Source organism: Macrobrachium rosenbergii, chromosome 12 (assembly GCF_040412425.1).
Source record: "Macrobrachium rosenbergii isolate ZJJX-2024 chromosome 12, ASM4041242v1, whole genome shotgun sequence".
In the NCBI taxonomy this organism is placed as follows: Eukaryota; Metazoa; Arthropoda; class Malacostraca; order Decapoda; family Palaemonidae; genus Macrobrachium; species Macrobrachium rosenbergii.
The window spans coordinates 115515103-115533413 of NC_089752.1; the positions used below are offsets into that span (position 1 = coordinate 115515103).

At 35.7% G+C, this 18311-nt stretch overlaps 1 protein-coding gene across 8 annotated transcripts in view; it reads right to left on the bottom strand.

Moving 5' to 3' along the window:
* The window catches only part of LOC136843926 (SLAIN motif-containing protein 2-like), a 54494-nt gene that overhangs the window by 24649 nt on the left and 11534 nt on the right, over positions 1-18311 (bottom strand). For 3 of the 8 annotated variants that reach the window (XR_010854731.1, XM_067112871.1, XM_067112873.1), the window contains exons 3-6: positions 17724-17807; positions 11455-11556; positions 11080-11229; positions 3080-3121 (exon numbers count right to left, since the gene is read on the bottom strand). Coding sequence is in view for 6 of the 8 variants with exons in the window: in XM_067112871.1 (XP_066968972.1) it covers positions 3080-3121; positions 11080-11229; positions 11455-11556; positions 17724-17807 (378 nt within the window). In the remaining 2 variants the exon portion in view is untranslated. The remainder of the gene's footprint in view (positions 1-3079; positions 3122-11079; positions 11230-11454; positions 11557-17723; positions 17808-18311) is intronic. The other 5 variants (XR_010854732.1, XM_067112876.1, XM_067112874.1 and 2 more) reach the window with 3 other exon arrangements.

Below are 18311 nucleotides of genomic sequence, written 5' to 3' on the forward strand. Positions count from 1 at the left end.
AAGAGCAGCTACAGTTTGGTGTGGCTAGAGCTGATCTTACTATGGAAGACCTGCTGGAGCCAGGGGAAAGCCTATAGGTGAACCAACAAAGTCAGTCAAAAAAGGGGCCCCCTCAATCACTTTACACTGCCGACATATCTCCATTTCCTGAAGGTAATTCGTGGATTATGGATACCCTTTCCTTCAACCATGATCTATTATAATCCTCTACAGTATTCCCTCGCTTTCTTTTCCATATAAATAGCAGAGTTTATAATTCATGTTTCTCATGAAAACAGTAAGTTATTATCAGACAAAAAGATATTGTACGTGAGGAAAAGTTAAATCAAATTTAAATATTAACAAATTCCAGCTAAATCTCTCTTTCCTTTAAGAAATAACAATATTAAATTATGTAATTCATAATTTTGGATTGTTTCTTCATATACTGTTAATATTTTTCTTTATTTACAATGGTCGCTGGTCTCCTTTTATTAATTTTTTTTTGTTTGTCATGATAGTAAAGTATGGTGTCCTTTTATGTAAAGAACGGACCCAAAACTACGCAAGTAGTCCTCACTTTTCAACGGCATTGGTTATCAGCATTTCAGTTTTACGACACTTGGCTAACGAGGTCGTTAACCATATTTTTGGCGACGGTAAGCAGTTTACTGGCATCAGTAAGCGGTTTATCGGCGTGGGTAAACAATTAACTGAGGACTGCCTATACAGTAATTGTTTTTCACCTCACCACCCCCTTGGGGTAATTAAAGATTTGGCATCACTTGAGGGAAGATGTGTCACACTGTCTTAACTAATGTTTTCATATGCTATTTCTAGCAATATTTCAATGACAACATTGCCCTCAATTATGATTTAGAAATGTTTCTCATATAAAGTCTTCTTGTAAAGAATTACAAGAAAGTCTTTACAAGCTGATTTGCATAATGGTGAAAGCACACTTGGTATCATTGCTTCACCCTCCCTACACCTTCTTTTGACCAAGTAAACTCAACATACTATAGAGGCATGAGTAAATCAAAACGTTGCATTAACAAATAAATTCAACAGAACTGACAGATCAAGAAGCATAACTGGAAGCAGAAGTATGTCTCAACACAGGAGAAATGCCGGCACCAGAGGCAAGGCCATTATACATGGTTTCCAACCCTCTAGTTCAGCACAATCACTGACAGGTCAAGACCTATAAGACGAAGAGTTACTAATATACAGAAAGAATGCTTTACCATGAAAGCAACTGTGAAGTTTGCCAGTGTCAGAGTTTCTGAGCAGCTTAACTCTCACTCATTACAAAACATAAACAGCATAAGGTATTAAACACTCAATGACCAATATATATATAGGCTGAGTTTATTAGGAAGACAAAGACACTGACCTACCTAAGAAAAATTACTATCACCGAAATAAAAAAATGGAGGACAAATGATATCAATGGTTATTCAATCATCACTCAAAAGCTAAATTGTATGAAATATAAAAAAAATATAATAATATTATTTAACTCAATAGCATGCTTGCACAGGACAACGATAAGCAGAAGAGCAATAAGAAGTAAATTGCGGCTTTATCAAAATTGTGAGTACTTCCCTTTACTAAGTAACTGCCACTGTTAACCAACCATTTAACTCTGAAGGGCCTATTTCCTCAGCATTCAGCCAATGGCAATTGTAAAATATGAGAAGTCTTAAGTGCAAGAGTAACAAACCAAATTAAAACCAAATTTTTAAAAAATCCTGAACACTTTTCTGAATTTTAATACAAACAGGACACCACAAGGAGAGTACTGACCGTGTAAGGTACAATGGGTTCATGAAATAAAAAAAAAAAAAAAAGACATCTGAGAAGAGTACTAACGATCTCAGCTACGGTGAGTCCATTAACAAAAACATGACATCTAAAGAGAATACTTGTATACGGATTCATTAATATAAAAAAAAAGATAACTGAGGAGTCACAAACTATATAAGATACAGTGATTTCAAAACATCCATGCAGTGAAGCAAGGTGAATGTTGATACCAGCTTGTATCAATCAGAAAGCAGTGATAACCATCAGTCTCTGATCTGGGAGACAGTCAAGAAGAGAAGGTCCACCGAACCAAGAATGTGGGTACTGTATTAGTTTATGCTATGCCTCTGTTAATGACAGTCCACCAAGAACTTCATCACAGCTAAAACTAGAGAACTAAGAGCTTCGTATGCTTTTTAAATTCTAAGTATAATGCCCCTAAGGACTATGTGTACAACTACTAATTTGGTTTACCTCCATACTGGCCTTATGAATGTATGTTAACTAAATAAAAAGAATGAAAAAAATGTTGCTACAGTATACAACCTTTTTCCAGAGCAATTAAGTACACATATTTTTGGGGGAGTTCTGTTTACCCATGAGGGAAATATCACAGTTTACTTTGGTCTACCAGCATGAAAAACTTCTTTAAAAGAACAAGACATTCACATATTGGAGGCTGTCTTGAAAGTAATATTAACCAAGAACACTAATTCAGTATTGATCAATATCCAAATCATCGTATTTCAAAGTCTAATATGTAATTTACAAAGAACAAATTCGACTTCATGTACAAAAGTATAGTATTCCACAAACAAAATACAGTATATACGTCACAGTACAGATATAACTCACTCATATATAAAGCAAACTACACTGACATATCACTAACATAACATGCAAAAGCAAAGCATACTCAGAGAACCGTGTCTAGTTTCTGGGAAAACCTTTTGCTGGGTTTGTAAGAAAATAAAAAAGAATTTTTATCTATCTGCCATTTATGGGGGGTACAATATTAATTACCCTTCTAGTTAAGAGGAAATTTGTGAGTAGAGTATATTAACATTACAGGCATTTTCCAAAGAAATGTATGAGACAAAATTTTCATTCAATTCAACATGCCTCTAGAATGTTTCATTACTAATAAACAAAGAAAATAGTTATCAGTTTCCTTAAAAGCTACTGTTTTATAAGGGGAAGCTGCAGATATGCAACAAGGAGGCCACTACATACAAGTTCCCATTCACAAATACAGTATAACAGAACCATAAGCGAGTTGATAGCCACATACCTGGTAATCTTGAACCTCTTCTTGGGTCAGGAAGCTTTAAACCTGCAATTTGAACCCCTGTTCAGTTAATAGTTGGAAAGAGAGAGGCAAAAGTCAAAGAAGACGGGGAGGAAGAGGGACCTGAGTACTTGCGTCCACAAAAAACTGTGGGAAAGCCACGTGCAGCTTTATTACAGGAAAAAACCAATCGTTTTTTTCAGTACAGGTGAAGAAAAAGCAGCGTATGGATTGAATTATTCAGTGTCAAATCAATGCAACTGACTGAATTAATACTAGATATAACAATGCAAGCAATAAGATGAATCTGTCTATGCAGGCAAGTTTTATTATTTGTCTTTGTAATAAAATGCTGGAAAATTAGCACATGTGGCTGCAGGATGAGAGGTGAATGAAAGCATAATAAGTACATAGAAAAAAAAGACTACACTGTTTTGAGTTGAAAAGTATATTAGACCAAAAGAAAACTTTAACCACATGATTACATTTGTTGTTGAAGTCTGCTTCACAGAAAAAGAAGGAATGTTTGAATCAAATACTGTAAATATCAATATCGCAACTATAAGAAAAGTATGTACTGTATAAATAATATACTACTGCATTTCAAACTCAACTGCAAACTAAACCAAATTCACAAAATGATAATTCAAGTTACCTATCCACTTTAGCAATACCATCAAGACTTGGTTGAAATGTCTGCAAAAGAGCTTGTCAGTATCCTACAAACCTAAGAAGAAGCAATTATACATAAACATTCTGTTCTATTACTACCACTACGTTTTCCTATTTGAAAGCCAAAAAACTTAAATATCTTGGTACCAACTTTAATTCAGTGGTTTGTTCTTCCAAGTACAGTACTCTTAAAATACTCCATGCAAATATGACAAATTTTTCATACACTGAAAAGTTATTCAAAACCACCATATTTTTTGTATACCTGCACACTTCAAGAGGGCTACAGAGAAAATGCACTCAATCACTCCAATTTTTAAGTTTAATAAAGAATGGCTAAATAACTGCTCTAAGATTACTGAAAATACATATAAATTAATTTTTAAATCCGAAAGGGCTCACTGTAATAATCTCTTTGGATGTAGCAACATTGCAGGTATCAACACAGGTTACTTTAAGTCCAATGGAAGGGAATCTTTGCAAACATTAACAGAGAACAAAATAAAGGCCTGTATTTAATATCATAATAATAATAATAATAATAATAATAATAATAATAATAATAATAATAATAATAATAATAATAATAATAATAATAACCTTTACTGCAGCTCAGGGCCATTTACATGGAATATACTGTACAAATACAATACGCACAATCTTAATAGTTTAAAATTTTCAAAGTGACCTCCATAAAATTCTTTGCTCCTCTCTTAAAAGATCATGCATCCATCGGTTATTTCCTGAACTATACCTTAACGCTTAATGAAGATGCAAACACTGTGCTATACTTTAACAATTTTCCAGCAAACTTCAGAAATTTCTGTTATTAACTGACTTCCACTTGTTGCTTAGACTATTCTTGTATATCTGTATGCTTGATGATTTTAATTATACTTTATGTTTTTAATTAAATTGCACTGTTTACATTTTTGTGTCATGCTGTTCTTATCCTGCTGTGCTAATCATTTCCTCTATAATTCCATTTCATATCTTCCTTTTCGTCTTCTCATATCTTGTATAATTTACTTTATGATCTTATGGTATTTACTTAAAATGATTGTACTTTATATTTTACTTATTTGTCTCTACTTTAGGTTTCTTTATAAATTATCAAGAAAAGCCCAGTTAAACTAATGACAAGTGTCAGCTAAGATAAAATCCCATAACTCTACTTCTACACTTTTCTGGTGCAAAATTATATACAAGTATATTCAACATATCAAAACCATTTCAGTAGTCCAGGGTTCTGATTTAAGTAGACCATTACTATTATAAATTAATTCAACAAGGCTGATGGGTCCTATTTCTAAACTAACAGGGCTCACCTGAGGGGTAAATTCTTATATGAGAACTGAATATTGGTACATGGTTAAACAAAGTAAAGAGTCATACAGGGAATAGATAAAAAAATAAAAAGGCAAATTAATATGGAACAGAGACAGTACAAAGCTAGGCTATTCAGTAGAAAGTCTAAAAATCCTCGAAGCAAATTTTACCCTCAAATAATACCTAAGAACAGTTAAAAAATGTTGATTCTAATGACAATCAACATAAAGAAATCACAAAGTTGGGAACCAAGTTCTCAATGGTATCACATCAAATTATTTAGAATGAAAAAAGAAATTTATGTAACATTCAACATATTAAAAGTTAAAGTAAACATCATTTGTACAGTACTTATTCAATTAGGATAACATGCAATATGTCATACACATATTAAAAAGATTTACCAAAATATTTTTAAGTGTCTCACACTTAATATATGAACTCAAGCAAAACAAACATCATTTGAAGAAGCATTTATAAGGTAGATGAAACAACGCTTATAATAATGCTTCTATCATTTCACACACTTTCACCTAGCACCACTCAAAAGCACAAATGATCGCTCAAACAGTTTCCAAACAACAAAAAGCTGCCCTTCTAAACCTGTACTACAGTCAACAGTACTGAATTTTCATGAATTTTGAAAAACTACACCAAAGAAACTGTATATATGGAAATATTCCACACTGAATTTATAACAGACTAAACTAATCCTAGATTTGACTTAGGAAAAAACCTAGAACTATCATAAAACGTTCAACCTTCATGTAACTAAATTCAAGCCTGAAATGTTTTGCTAAACTTTCCATACACAACACTAATGGCTAGCACATTTGAAAAATATGAAAAGACTTGACGTTGTCATAGTGTTTTGTTTTGTCTTGGATGATCAAACCAAGTCCTGCATTCCAAATTACCTTGTTATAGATATCTTCCATCATTATTAGACAGTTTAAGGGTATAGGGGATTTACTGATTTGTATTTTTCCTAGGATATCAACCTACACTTTCATAAGTGGAGTTTCTTGTGCAAAGCATACTTCAGCTGTTACCGACTTATAATCAAAACAAAATTCTGTTGCATAGGTCTGTGCTCTTGTGCAACCTCAGGTGGTCTAACTCTTCCACAATGAGAATCGGCCTCTACACCCGGAACTACACCCTCGCTGGGGTGAGCCTTTTAACATCTAACAGTCCTCAGAAACTTGCCATTGAAATATATGATGCTCATTATAACCCATCATAACAAGATGTTGCATAGTCACCAAAACAAAAAAATTGTTTTCAACGAATGACAAGAGAAGTGGGTACAGTGAAAGAATGATATGGCAGTTCTGGCTATGGTCAGTGTTTTAGTATGAAATGGAAGACAGGCTTTGACTTCTATTCCGCAAGAGTCTGCATGGCTGGAATTATCATGACTGGAGTGACCTAAATGGACTTTCAATGTTTTTTTTTATTGTGGGGGGTCGTCTGCCTGTGTTTTGAAGGGTCCGAAATCTCTGTGTGTGTGGTACTTCTCCTCTCCTCACATTTCTTCAGCAGGTGGATGTGCACACCACTCTTTCAAAATGGCCATCAGTGATTTTGCATAACCCTTGTGGAGACATCAGTGAAGGATTTCTTACGGAGAAGACACTTTGTGGTTAAGTGGAACTGTGAACCTGTAAAGTACTTTGCAGCCTTGCACGGAGCTACAAAACACACTACTGTACATTATTACATGGAGTCATTGTACTAGTGGAATACCTTACATCCTTGAGTGGACATATGGGACACCATGTATGACTACATGAACCTGGGAGCCTACAAAGTGACACAAATGACATATTTTGGAATAAAGCTGTCTGGGAGATGAATTCGACTTGAAGCACATTTCTTTTCTTCTGATTATTTTGTAATTATCAGATATGTTTCTTATAAATCAGCAATCAGCAACATTTTTTTTTCTTTCGCTGTTTTCTCAAAACTTGTATTTTAAAAAAAGTAAAAATAAATATCTTGAAGAAGACTGACCAAAATTAAATGAAACTTTCCCAGCATGTAGTATAATTATAAATCTTTAAACTATTGCAAAGAAAGTGTTTTTGGTTGTAACTTTTTAATGGATTTTATACGTTTTTTATTACACTGTAAAATTTATAAACTTCAGGGATAAATTTTTTTAGTTCCCCTACATATGAATTTTAAAAATTAGTTGTTTAATAAGAGGTAAAAATTTTAAATAAAGCCCTTTAACCATATGGTCACCATGCTCACAAATATATTATGATGAGTGCTTATGGTATACGTACCAAGCCTAATGATAAGCTATGGTTTAATGCTTCATGGAAGACTGCATGTAAGCTTTTTGTGTAATAACTTCACCGAGCTTAAAAGTTAAGCTCAGGTTGTCTATGAGAGAGCTTATAATGAGGGTGTGAGGGTGTAAAGATGATCTTGCGTGGTGTGAGACCAGAAATGGAGGTCTACCCTTAAGTCATTACTCTCTGGAGTTGATTCCAGCATGCCTCACCTTTTAGGAGTTGATGGAACTGCTATAGGTATACTGCCCTCAACAGAAAACAAACTTTTGGATCAAGTCTTTGTGAGTAGTGTGGCGAGTCCTTAGATTTCCCTTAGTCGTGCTTTCCAGCACCTATGTTGTGTTAAATGGCCTTCAGACCTAGTGAAGTCAAAACTTTGCTTCTGGGGCTTGACAGTTACAGCGGCACAGACCCTAATGGGATCTTTCCCATCATTTTTATATTGGCTGGTGATTTCACTGCTCCTAAAACTAATACTATTTTCAAATAGTTAGCTGAAATTGCAAGTTTTCCTTACTGCTGCATTACATAAGGGATGCAGTCTGTCTCCGTGCCCCTCACAATAAAGGCCGATCGCAATTACCCCCGTTTTATTCAAGGTTTTTAAGAAACTGCTCTCTAAGCATCTTTGTGGGTTTGTTAAAGATAATAACCTGCTACCAGCATTACTGTTTGGGTTTCGTAAAGGCCTTGGTACTTGTGATACACTCTTGTCAATATCCACCATCTGGCAGAGTGCTCTTGATGAGGGTGCAGAGGCAAACATGGTCAATTACGATTTTAGTACAGCCTTTGACTGTGAATCATGAAGCACTTATCTACTAGCTAAGATTAATGGGAATTGGTGGATCTTTTGTTAATATTTTAAATGAATTCATAATAGGCAGAACCCGAAGGGTCTGTGTTGATGGCCAGTATAGTAGCTTCAGTCAGTTGACTGGAAGGAAGAATGAGGGCTCACAAAAAACAAATAGTTTCTATTTATGAAACAAACTAGCTGGCCAACCGGCACTGCCCAGGAAAACTCTGAATGACAGCCAATAAACACTCTCACTCTCTCTCTCTCTCTCTCTCTCTCTCTCTCTCTCTCTCTCTCTCTCTCCTCTCTCTCTCTCTCATTCTTTCCCTCTTTCTCCTCCCTAACAACCCCTCTACTCTCTCTCACTTCCTCTCCCTCTCACTCTCTCTATCTCTCACTTTCTCCCTTTCCTGTTAGGATAGTTGCTTTAATTCCACTGCAAAGCATTTTTGACATTTTATATTTCACCCCTTCTCAACTCCCGATTCCTATCGGGGCTGAACTTGGACTTAAAGGGCATTGGGAGCGTTACTTTTCATATCAGCAATCTCGAAAACTATGGATTAGACACTAATATTTGTCATTTTTGACATTCTATTTTTCACCCATTCTCACCCCCACTTCCTATCGGGGCTGAACTTGGACTTGAAGGGTATTGGGAGTGTCACCATTCATCTCAGCGACCTTGAAAACTATGGATTAGAAACCAATATCTTTTGTTTTCGGTTATTTTTACATGTCACCCCCTTCCCAACCCCACCCCCTTTTGGTGCCCGTGATGTCTTCCCCAGCAACAATATTCTTTTCATATGTATACTGAAATGAGGTATGATAAATTCATTGAGTTTATTTAGTTACTAAGTCTAAGGGCAGAACCAGCCCTGTTTCAGGGAAGCCCTCCCCATCCCAAACGCCTTTGGTGCCCTTTGGTGCTCGTGATGTCTTACCCCCACAGTATTCTTTTCAAGACAGTAAGTCATACGTATACCAAGTTTGGTTGAAACTGTTCAATACGTTTCAGAGTTATGCTGGAACATACACATATACAGTATACACACACACACACACATACATACATATAGTACATACATCCATTTTTATACACAGTGTATAGATCTTTTGAAAGCTAATGCACTTTTAAGGAATAGAAAGTCATTTTCAGATGACAAGTGGTTACACAGGCTGGAAGCACCTGATGGTAATCAAGGCTCTAGCTGTAAAATCCTTGGTTTTCATTATATAACAATAATTTGCCAAGTCATCTAGATTCTCTTCTTAACTCAGAATAATTATTTCATGTATAATTCACTCAGGGAGTATCAACTTGTTTCATATGCCCTCTCTTGAAGCATTAAATTGTAAAATTAAGTTCTCTGATGCAGTAAAAGCTATTAAGAAGAGAGAGACTCCTAGAATCTTAATGCGTAATCAATATACAATATACACATTATCATCATCATTAATAAACAGTTTGACCGGACCACTGGTCTAACATTCTTAACTCTCATAGTGCTGACTCAAAGGGTTTGTTCCTGACAAAACATATTAGATTTTATTAACACAGTGAACCCCAGCCTATCTGCAGTTCTGGATTCGCGGCTTCACCTATTTGCGGATTTCTCTGTGGAACACATATACTCGTATATACACATTATTCGTGGAAAATTCGCCTATTCGTGGTACTTTTCATAGAGAAATATTCACAAATTACTGTATTTTCATATTTTTGTGACTAAATGGACTTTTTGGGATAAAACTATTAAAATGTTCAGGTATAAGCATTTTTAGTGAGTTTTTGGTCTTCTGAACTATCAAAATAGGCAGTTATAAGCGTTTTTTGAGGGGTTTCAAGTAATCGTCGATTTGCATTATTTGCCAGGGGTAGTGGTATGCATTCCCCCCAAAATACCAGGGGTCAACTGTATACTGCAACTCATTAAAATTTTCTAACTGGCTAAACACAAAATTTTGAATATTCTGACAAAATTACTTTTGAAGATTTGCTTTCGATACTTGATGTACATTATAGGTTGGAAGTTGCATAATCACTAAAGATACAACTGATGGTAAGTGTAGTTCTGCAATCTCTGCATTCTGGGATTGGGTTGTGTGGGTTAATCATCAAATGTCCAAGGGTCAACGACCACCACTGAAGCCGACTCTCCTAATTAACATTCACCAAGTAATTTGGAATTCAGGAACTTGTTTAACTGGTAAGCACAGAAAACAAGAAATGTGTGTTGTAATTATACAAAATAATAATCTATTTCACACTGGATATGTTCCAGCTGACTAACATGAAACACAATTAATACCACGAGCAAAGTTATTAACAAATAAAACTTTGCACTACACTAATGCTAATACCAACACTATCAAATTCAAATACATCACTGATATAATCTACTAGACATTAAAAATGTTTAAACTGTTCATCTCTACGGCATAATTCTAATTTCTCTCAGTCTAAAACTGCCAACCTCTTCAAGTAAAAAGCCTAAAGCAAGATAGTAATCTAGTTTAAGAATGGTAACTGAAGCACTTAGTGTATTTTATCACTCATCTCATTTCTCAAAGGTTCCGCAATTTACACAAACTTGTTGAAAATTATTTTGCTAATTACTGTAATGTCCCCACAGAAAAAGACTAAAAATAAAAATCCCAACCTATCCATATAATCACTGTTATTTGTCAACATTTAAATTCTGATACAAGAGCAATTCACAAGGAATACCCAGCATACATAATATACCCCACTAATCATTCAAAACCTTCACCTAGACATGAAGCATTAGTATGAAAACTTATCCTACGACATTTCGCAATATCCATTTACTCCCATCACCTTGAATGCTTTCAATTGTCATCTTTTCTTTTCCACTCAAACGTCAACTTACTTTCTTCTTGCAGGCGTGCAAGAGCGTTAACATCTGCCACATCTGCCAAGTGATAAGAGAAACTGCCTTCCGAAGCAGAACTAAGCCGGTCGTCTTCTTCAGACCCCAAAGAGCCACTAGACCGGGCCAGGCACTCACGTGAACTACCATCTGAAAGTGTTTTTAAGGTAAGCCCGCATTAATGATAAGTGCCCAATCACATGTCCATATACAGCACGGCAATTATCAGTTTGTTGTAGCATATACACAAGAAATAATTCCTCACTTATCTGTTTGTTGTAGCATATTACACAAGAAATAACACCTGTCACAAATCTTTAAACATTCCAACACAACTTGAATAACTTTAACCATGCATGTTTGAAGTAAACAAACCTCTCCTTAGTAAGGAATTCCGATTTTCATCATTAAAGGTATCGCCAAATGCCATACCCCTTTTCTTCTTGGGCCTTACAAAAGTTCGCGTATCAATTTCACCTGAAATTATATCGGCAAGGAATCACTAGAGGGAACACAGGCAGCAACAACATTAACGGGGGATATGTTAGAATGAAGCGACAAGCTGAGTTTCGTGGTTATTAGACAAGCAATTATGAAATACAAGATTTCAACATCTAATCACTCAATTCTCACAGGTCATATTACTGGACTGCACAATAGTTAATAAGATGACAACAACAATTACAAGCAAGATTTCAAAACAAGGTTCTCACTGCGATCATAACACACTAAATACTTTATATTCAAAAATAGAAACACTACAGAATGGTAAAGTCAAATCTTAAGTTTTCGTCAAGATTTAAAAAAGCATTAATTCCCCTACTCAAAATCTCCCACAGTTTGATACCAAATCTGTAAAACTCACAGCAAAAATGTATTTCTCTGGGCTAATCATAATAATCACTCTAAGTCACTACGTGATGATCTAAAACTAGAATAAAGCGTGACACAGCATGAAGCTTTCGTAATTGGTGTCTTAATGATGTGAGGGCTATGAAAAATACAATTAAATCCAAGATATAACAGAAAACTAAAAAGACCTCCAACAGAGTGCAGGGAACAGAAAGACATGAATAAATGACAGCCACAAGAAAACAATGATTTACTAAATGCTGCATAATAGAGCATCTCCCAAGATTTTTAAGACTTATGCATAAGGAAACCCTCTATGAGTGGTGGGTAAGAATCTAATCCATTCAAGTAAATAATCTGCATTCTTCATTTGTAGTGTCTTGGGATGAAATCTGATAAAAAAAAAAATACCACAGTGTTTTAGCGTCTTTCTCCTTTCCTCGTGTTGTAAACATCATTACCACAGACTGCACGTTCACGTTTTGTTTGACCTAGCCTGTATATCTTACAACACAGGAAGTAAATAACTCTATGGTACCCCTTTAACTATATAAATCAGAACGGTACCTTGACTTTACAGCTCTACAGCACAGCTCACATCTTGGCATGTAAGTACAGCAAACTCTAACAAATTGGTACAGCCAAACTAAAAATGATCTGGTCATGAGGTTGAGGTTGTCCAGTTTACCGAGTTACCTTGCAGCATATGACTATTCTGCAGCGTAACATAAATGCATTTCTCTAAATAGGCAATTTACGACTACACTGTAATGCATAAAATTTCTAACTTCTAACATAAAATTGCTCATCACTTAACCACATCAATTATACATTCCTGAACCAACAGAAACGCATTCTATAGGATGATATATTAACATGTTTATTTTAAAGTGCAACTTTTTAAAAATACAAATTTTCATGATAAAACCTACTATTTGGATATTTACTTTTAAATATAGGTTATATCTCCACGGTGATAGGCAAGTCGGTATTCAAACTAAAGAAGAAGATTGCTTGGCTGACCTGCATGAATGTCTAATTCACCTGTTCTCTACCAGGTGTGTTTCGAATGTTTTAGTTCTTGTCAGAATTCTCCTCGACAACCCACTAACTTGTGGCAAGGCTGGGTGGGATCTACTTTACCAATAAGTAAGAATCTAATAAATTTAAATTATTTTGGATGAATCTTACCCACTGTTCAAGATAGCTAATTCCCTCATTGAGAAAAGGATGGCGGGTAATGCAGCTAAACAAAATCCTCTCATCCCAGTGAGCTAAGAGCTTCATGCATGAAACCCAAAACATTCTTACCTGATCTGGAATCACTCCTACCAGAAGGTGGATTCCATTCAGGGAACATGGCTCCCATGTGTTTGCAGCAAAGAGTAGCCTTGTGGAGAAAACCACTTCTTTTTCAGCCAGAATGAATGGAAGCAGTGTGATGGGACCCCTATGCCTGGGACCAAAAGCCCCAAAAATGACAGTCAACTCAAATAACTCAAATAAACCTAATAATACAAAGGAAAGCTCCTATACAACACATGTAACTTCATGCTCCCCAAAAACCCCAACACCAAGGATTAAAAAATAGAGCCTAAAAGAGTGCTCTTTCTGTCGGTTCAGAAAAGACTTGAGCCACTACTACTGGCAGACTAAGGGCTTTACAAACCTTGAACACAATTTCTACGTCTTTACGACAATGAGCAGCAAAAAGCATATTGCAGTTCCACAGCACCACATTTATCATGTCCTTAAGTGACAAATTCTTCAAAAAACTAAATGACGTAACAACTGCTCTTACACTGTGAGTGTTTACCTTCAATAAAGGTAAGATAACTGGATCAAATTTTTCATGCACTAGTCTTATTAAAAGCTCAAAAAAAAAAAAAAAAAAAAAGACATCACAGTCTTACACAAAGGAGCGCTGGACTTCTCAATACCACAAAATAAATGTCTAACTTTCCCTCTTACAGGCTTTAACCTATTTAAACAAATTTTAACTGCCCTAAATGGACAGAACAGAGGCTCTTCTTCACTCCCCACTAACGAGGTTAAATTCGGAATTGTTACAGTTCTTGGTTATAGCTCAGCCTCAACAACATTTAATTCTGGATAAAGGCACAAATCTTAAAATAGCCTCTGCTCACAAAAGCCTACAGCATTGGAGAATGCTTGCAACTTACTCTTTTTGCTGTTGCTAGGGCTACCAAAAAGAGAATTTTCATAGTCAGAAATTTCAAAGAAGCTCATTCCAAAGGCTCAAAGGGATCTCCATTTCTTCTCGATTTCTTCAAAGAATTAATGGGCGCAGAAATATTAAATATAACAAGAGACCTACTCACTACAAGATCTCTTTCCTTTACTAAATGAGGAATAAGTACATTAAAGTACATTGCAATGCTCCAGCAAACACCGAAATACCACAGGAAACTCCTGTGATTCAAACTCCTCTTCTGCCAGGGCAATAGCAGCAGACTCCTCACAACAAATCTCCAGCTCAACTGAAGGGGAGCCTGAGGGAAATGCAGTCTGAAGTAACACACCTGAGTTGACACAAGTCAGCTGAGCAAAAGATGAAGCACCACTAGGCGCCAAAGAAAATGAGAGTGGTTGGGGGAAGGGGAAGAGAAGCAACAGCGACACCTGACACCCCTGCCTTGTCCAAGCACAACTGCGCACCCGACACTCTGCCTTGTCTAAACACAACTCAACAAACTTTAGAACATTTCCAGATAACACAACCTTAGAGAGCAAAGCAGCTAGGATAGCATCTAGCTTGGAAACATAAGATCTGTAACCATGGTATGGTTAAATAGAAACATTAACAAAGGCCAAAGGAAGAGACTCGCCAGTACCTGAAGAAACAGCATTTAAGAATGAACAGGTTAATTGCAAGGAGAAAGAGGCATAGCAGACAAGGATTCAGAATGAGAAATAGATACAGAAGAGATTGGTTTAATAACTGAGTCAACCTAACATCAGAATTAGACCAACCCAATACAGACACATTATTGTTATTAACACTGTCCATATCATTAGTCCCAACAGTGCCAACAACCTCATTACTAGATGCCAATGATGAGTTGTCAAAATACTGTACAGAGTGAATATTTACGTTTACCAAAATGATCTTTCGGAGACCTCATTAAACAATACTCAGAGCACGAAAAACGAGAGGCAGTTGACAGAGGGCACAGAACCACTTTGCCCAGAGAACCGAACTTGTTTCCTAGCAGTGGACTCTTCCAACTGTCACATAGTCGTCCTGTGCTTGGGCTACAGACAGGTGAGGGCACCGACACGTTATATACCCCTTACATGGGAACATGAAAATGAACACACACTCTGGAGGGACCCAGAAAGGTTTCCTAACATAAATCCAGTAAACCCTTTTACTGCCTCTAAAATAAGGTTTACATTCTGTTCTAACTTCCTGATATGTTTTCCTGAACTGAAAGGGGAGTGAAAGGCAGGACTAAAGAGAAGTCTCAGTACTAGCTAATGCATAAGCAAAGGAAAAAGATACAGACTGAGTATGGAAAATTACAGATGAAGGACCTGGAGAAGGGGTAGAAATGAGATTTACGCCCTGACCTAATCATTTACTTTCACAATATATCTGCTTCCCTTTTCTTCCTATACTCAACGAGCATTAAGGTCCTTAGACCACTCACTATATTCCCCACATATATTTTCTAGGTCACACTCTATACCACTGTGGCCAGCATGGCACAAACAGTGTGTCTTTGTACCTCAAAATTCAACATCCTGCTAAAACAGAAATCATTCCTACAAAACCTGACATTCTTAACCTTGCTTCCAATGGAAGACATCCTAGGAGAAATAAATGTACAGTACAGTACTGTGAAAGCATCAAACAGCCAAAACCATGAAACACCAACAATCGGCTGCGCACAAAGGCAGCAACGAGAACTCTGACAAGAGCTAAAACATTCGAAATACACGTGGTAGAGAACAGGTGAATTAGACAATTATCTGGGTCAGCCAAGTCACCTTCTTGTGTTTGAATGGTGACTCGCCTATCAGTGCAGAGAAATAAGCTATCTGTTACAGTAGGTAAGATTCACCCCAAATAAATCATGTTGCTTTTTAATATTTAAACCTGTCACTTTACCCAAAATGTGTGTTAGACTCTAATAAGATTTTAACATAATGGATTTGGGATGAAACAAAAGTAACTTCTCAAAAGTAAAATTAAACTGTTCATACACAAATCCTTTGCTTACTTAAAAATAACCTCCCATTAGAAGCTGACATACACATAGGCTAATATTAAGTATAAAATAGGCTTGTGAGGTGACAAACAAAATTCAAAATAATTCTGAAGTTTCATTTTGCCTTTTGTTGTAAACTTAACAAGAACCAACTATGAGATACCAGCATAAAACAGAATCTCTCTTTTGTCTACATATATGAAAGTGTCATATAAAAATAAAGATTCTTTAAGCTTTCTCACTAATGATATATCCTTGAGCTATTAAATTACTGAAATCATAATTATGTAAGAGGTTATTTTTTTGCCTCTCTTTTCACAAATTTTTTAAAAATAAAATTAAGTGGTGCTTGGAGTTGAGGCAATGTGGTCTCAAAGACAAGAACAGTGGTTGGTGTGGTTATTAAAGTGCTTTGGCAATAACATCTACGCCAAATGTGATGTGTGTTACATGTAATTCTCTAGAAACACTTTCCAATACAATCCCATCATTCACAGCACATATTTCAGTTCATAAAATGTTCTCAGGAAAAAATTTGCCAAAGAAAAATTTACTTTTATTTCTTAACTAACTCATTACTCATCTAGGTGAGGAGGAATTAATGCTGATTTTGGCAATCGCTGTTGGGAAATGGGTAACTCAATAGAACACCAACAACTAAAAGTAAAAAGAATAAAGCCAGACTTGTAATACATTCAGTAATGTAAATAAAGGTATGATACACGTTTCCAGTTAAGAAGCAGTGGCTTCGTCAATACAAAACTCAAGAACACTGCATTCTCTTGGTCTTAAAAAGTCAAAAGGATGAGAGTCCTTGAAAAGTGGCCATGTGTCTTAGCCACTACCAACCACAGATTCACCACTTTTTAAGCGGCGATTCAGCACCTTGTATGCCTGCCTTTAACTAGAATTCTAAGTACACAGAAAACCTGGATGTTTACCATTCAAACATGATATAGATAACCATACTCTAAATTGATGAGCAAAAACCTCGATGAGCTTTTATTAACGCCACTGCACACAACTAATGCACTAGTGGCAAAAATTCTTGTGCAATATACTGGTACTTATGTCTTCTTAAAAGCACCTAAAGTTCCTAAACTTATGAAATTAGCCCATTGTAATGATTACATTTACAATCACTTGGAAACTAACAAAAAACTACTTATCAAATCAACCATGTTCATCTCCCAAGTTCTTGAATACTGGTCTACTCTATTCAAACCACATATTTCCAAGTTGTATAATACTACCTCATACCTATTGCAAATGCCCTAGAGAAAAGGTTAGTAATCAATATTTATAAATCTGTTAGATCAAGAAAAAGCTGTAAAATGGTCAAGCAGAAATGCAATGAAATAGGATATGTTGTACAGTACACTACAATAAAAAATAACACAGCAAAGTTTTGTGATAATCTGTACACAATAGCACAAATCTATCCGTAGATGCTCTTCTATGAACTACATGCAAGTAATATATCTGCAATGAGGCTCACTCTACAAAGGAATAACTTCCGGGCAAAACATCATTCAACCAACGCAAAGAAGAGTTTACCTCGGGACGAGGGTGGAGATTCAGGAGAAAGGACACCTGATGAGCAGGGGCTGAAGGAATGACGAGGTGAATGGTGAGGAGATACTGAAAAAACAATCCCAATGTTGCAGTTATTCAAAAATTCTGTAAAATTAGCAAAATGCATAATTATAAAAGAACTATTTTTACAAACGAACTTTCTTCACCTTTACCAAACTGACAAAGCTACTAAACTACATTCTGTCATTCTAGACTGATTCTCTTAATTACACAAATAAACTTAACATTCTTTCCGCAAGTTGTGAAAAGAAATTTATGGTTAAATTTACTGTAAATAATACTCTGTTTTAATGTAAATCTTTTGGCTTTACATATTTTTAGAACATCATTTATGCAAATTATAATCACACAACCTAGCAGGGGTGAAACCAACCATATGGATAACTTAAAATGCTTTACACCATTATAAACAACATTTACACACAGAAAATGGTTACTGTTAATTGTGTCAATGTTAAAAATTACAATAACACCAACATTTCTACTAAAACTATTATTAATAAAATTTTATATCATAAATAAATTATCTGGTACATTACCCCTAAAGGT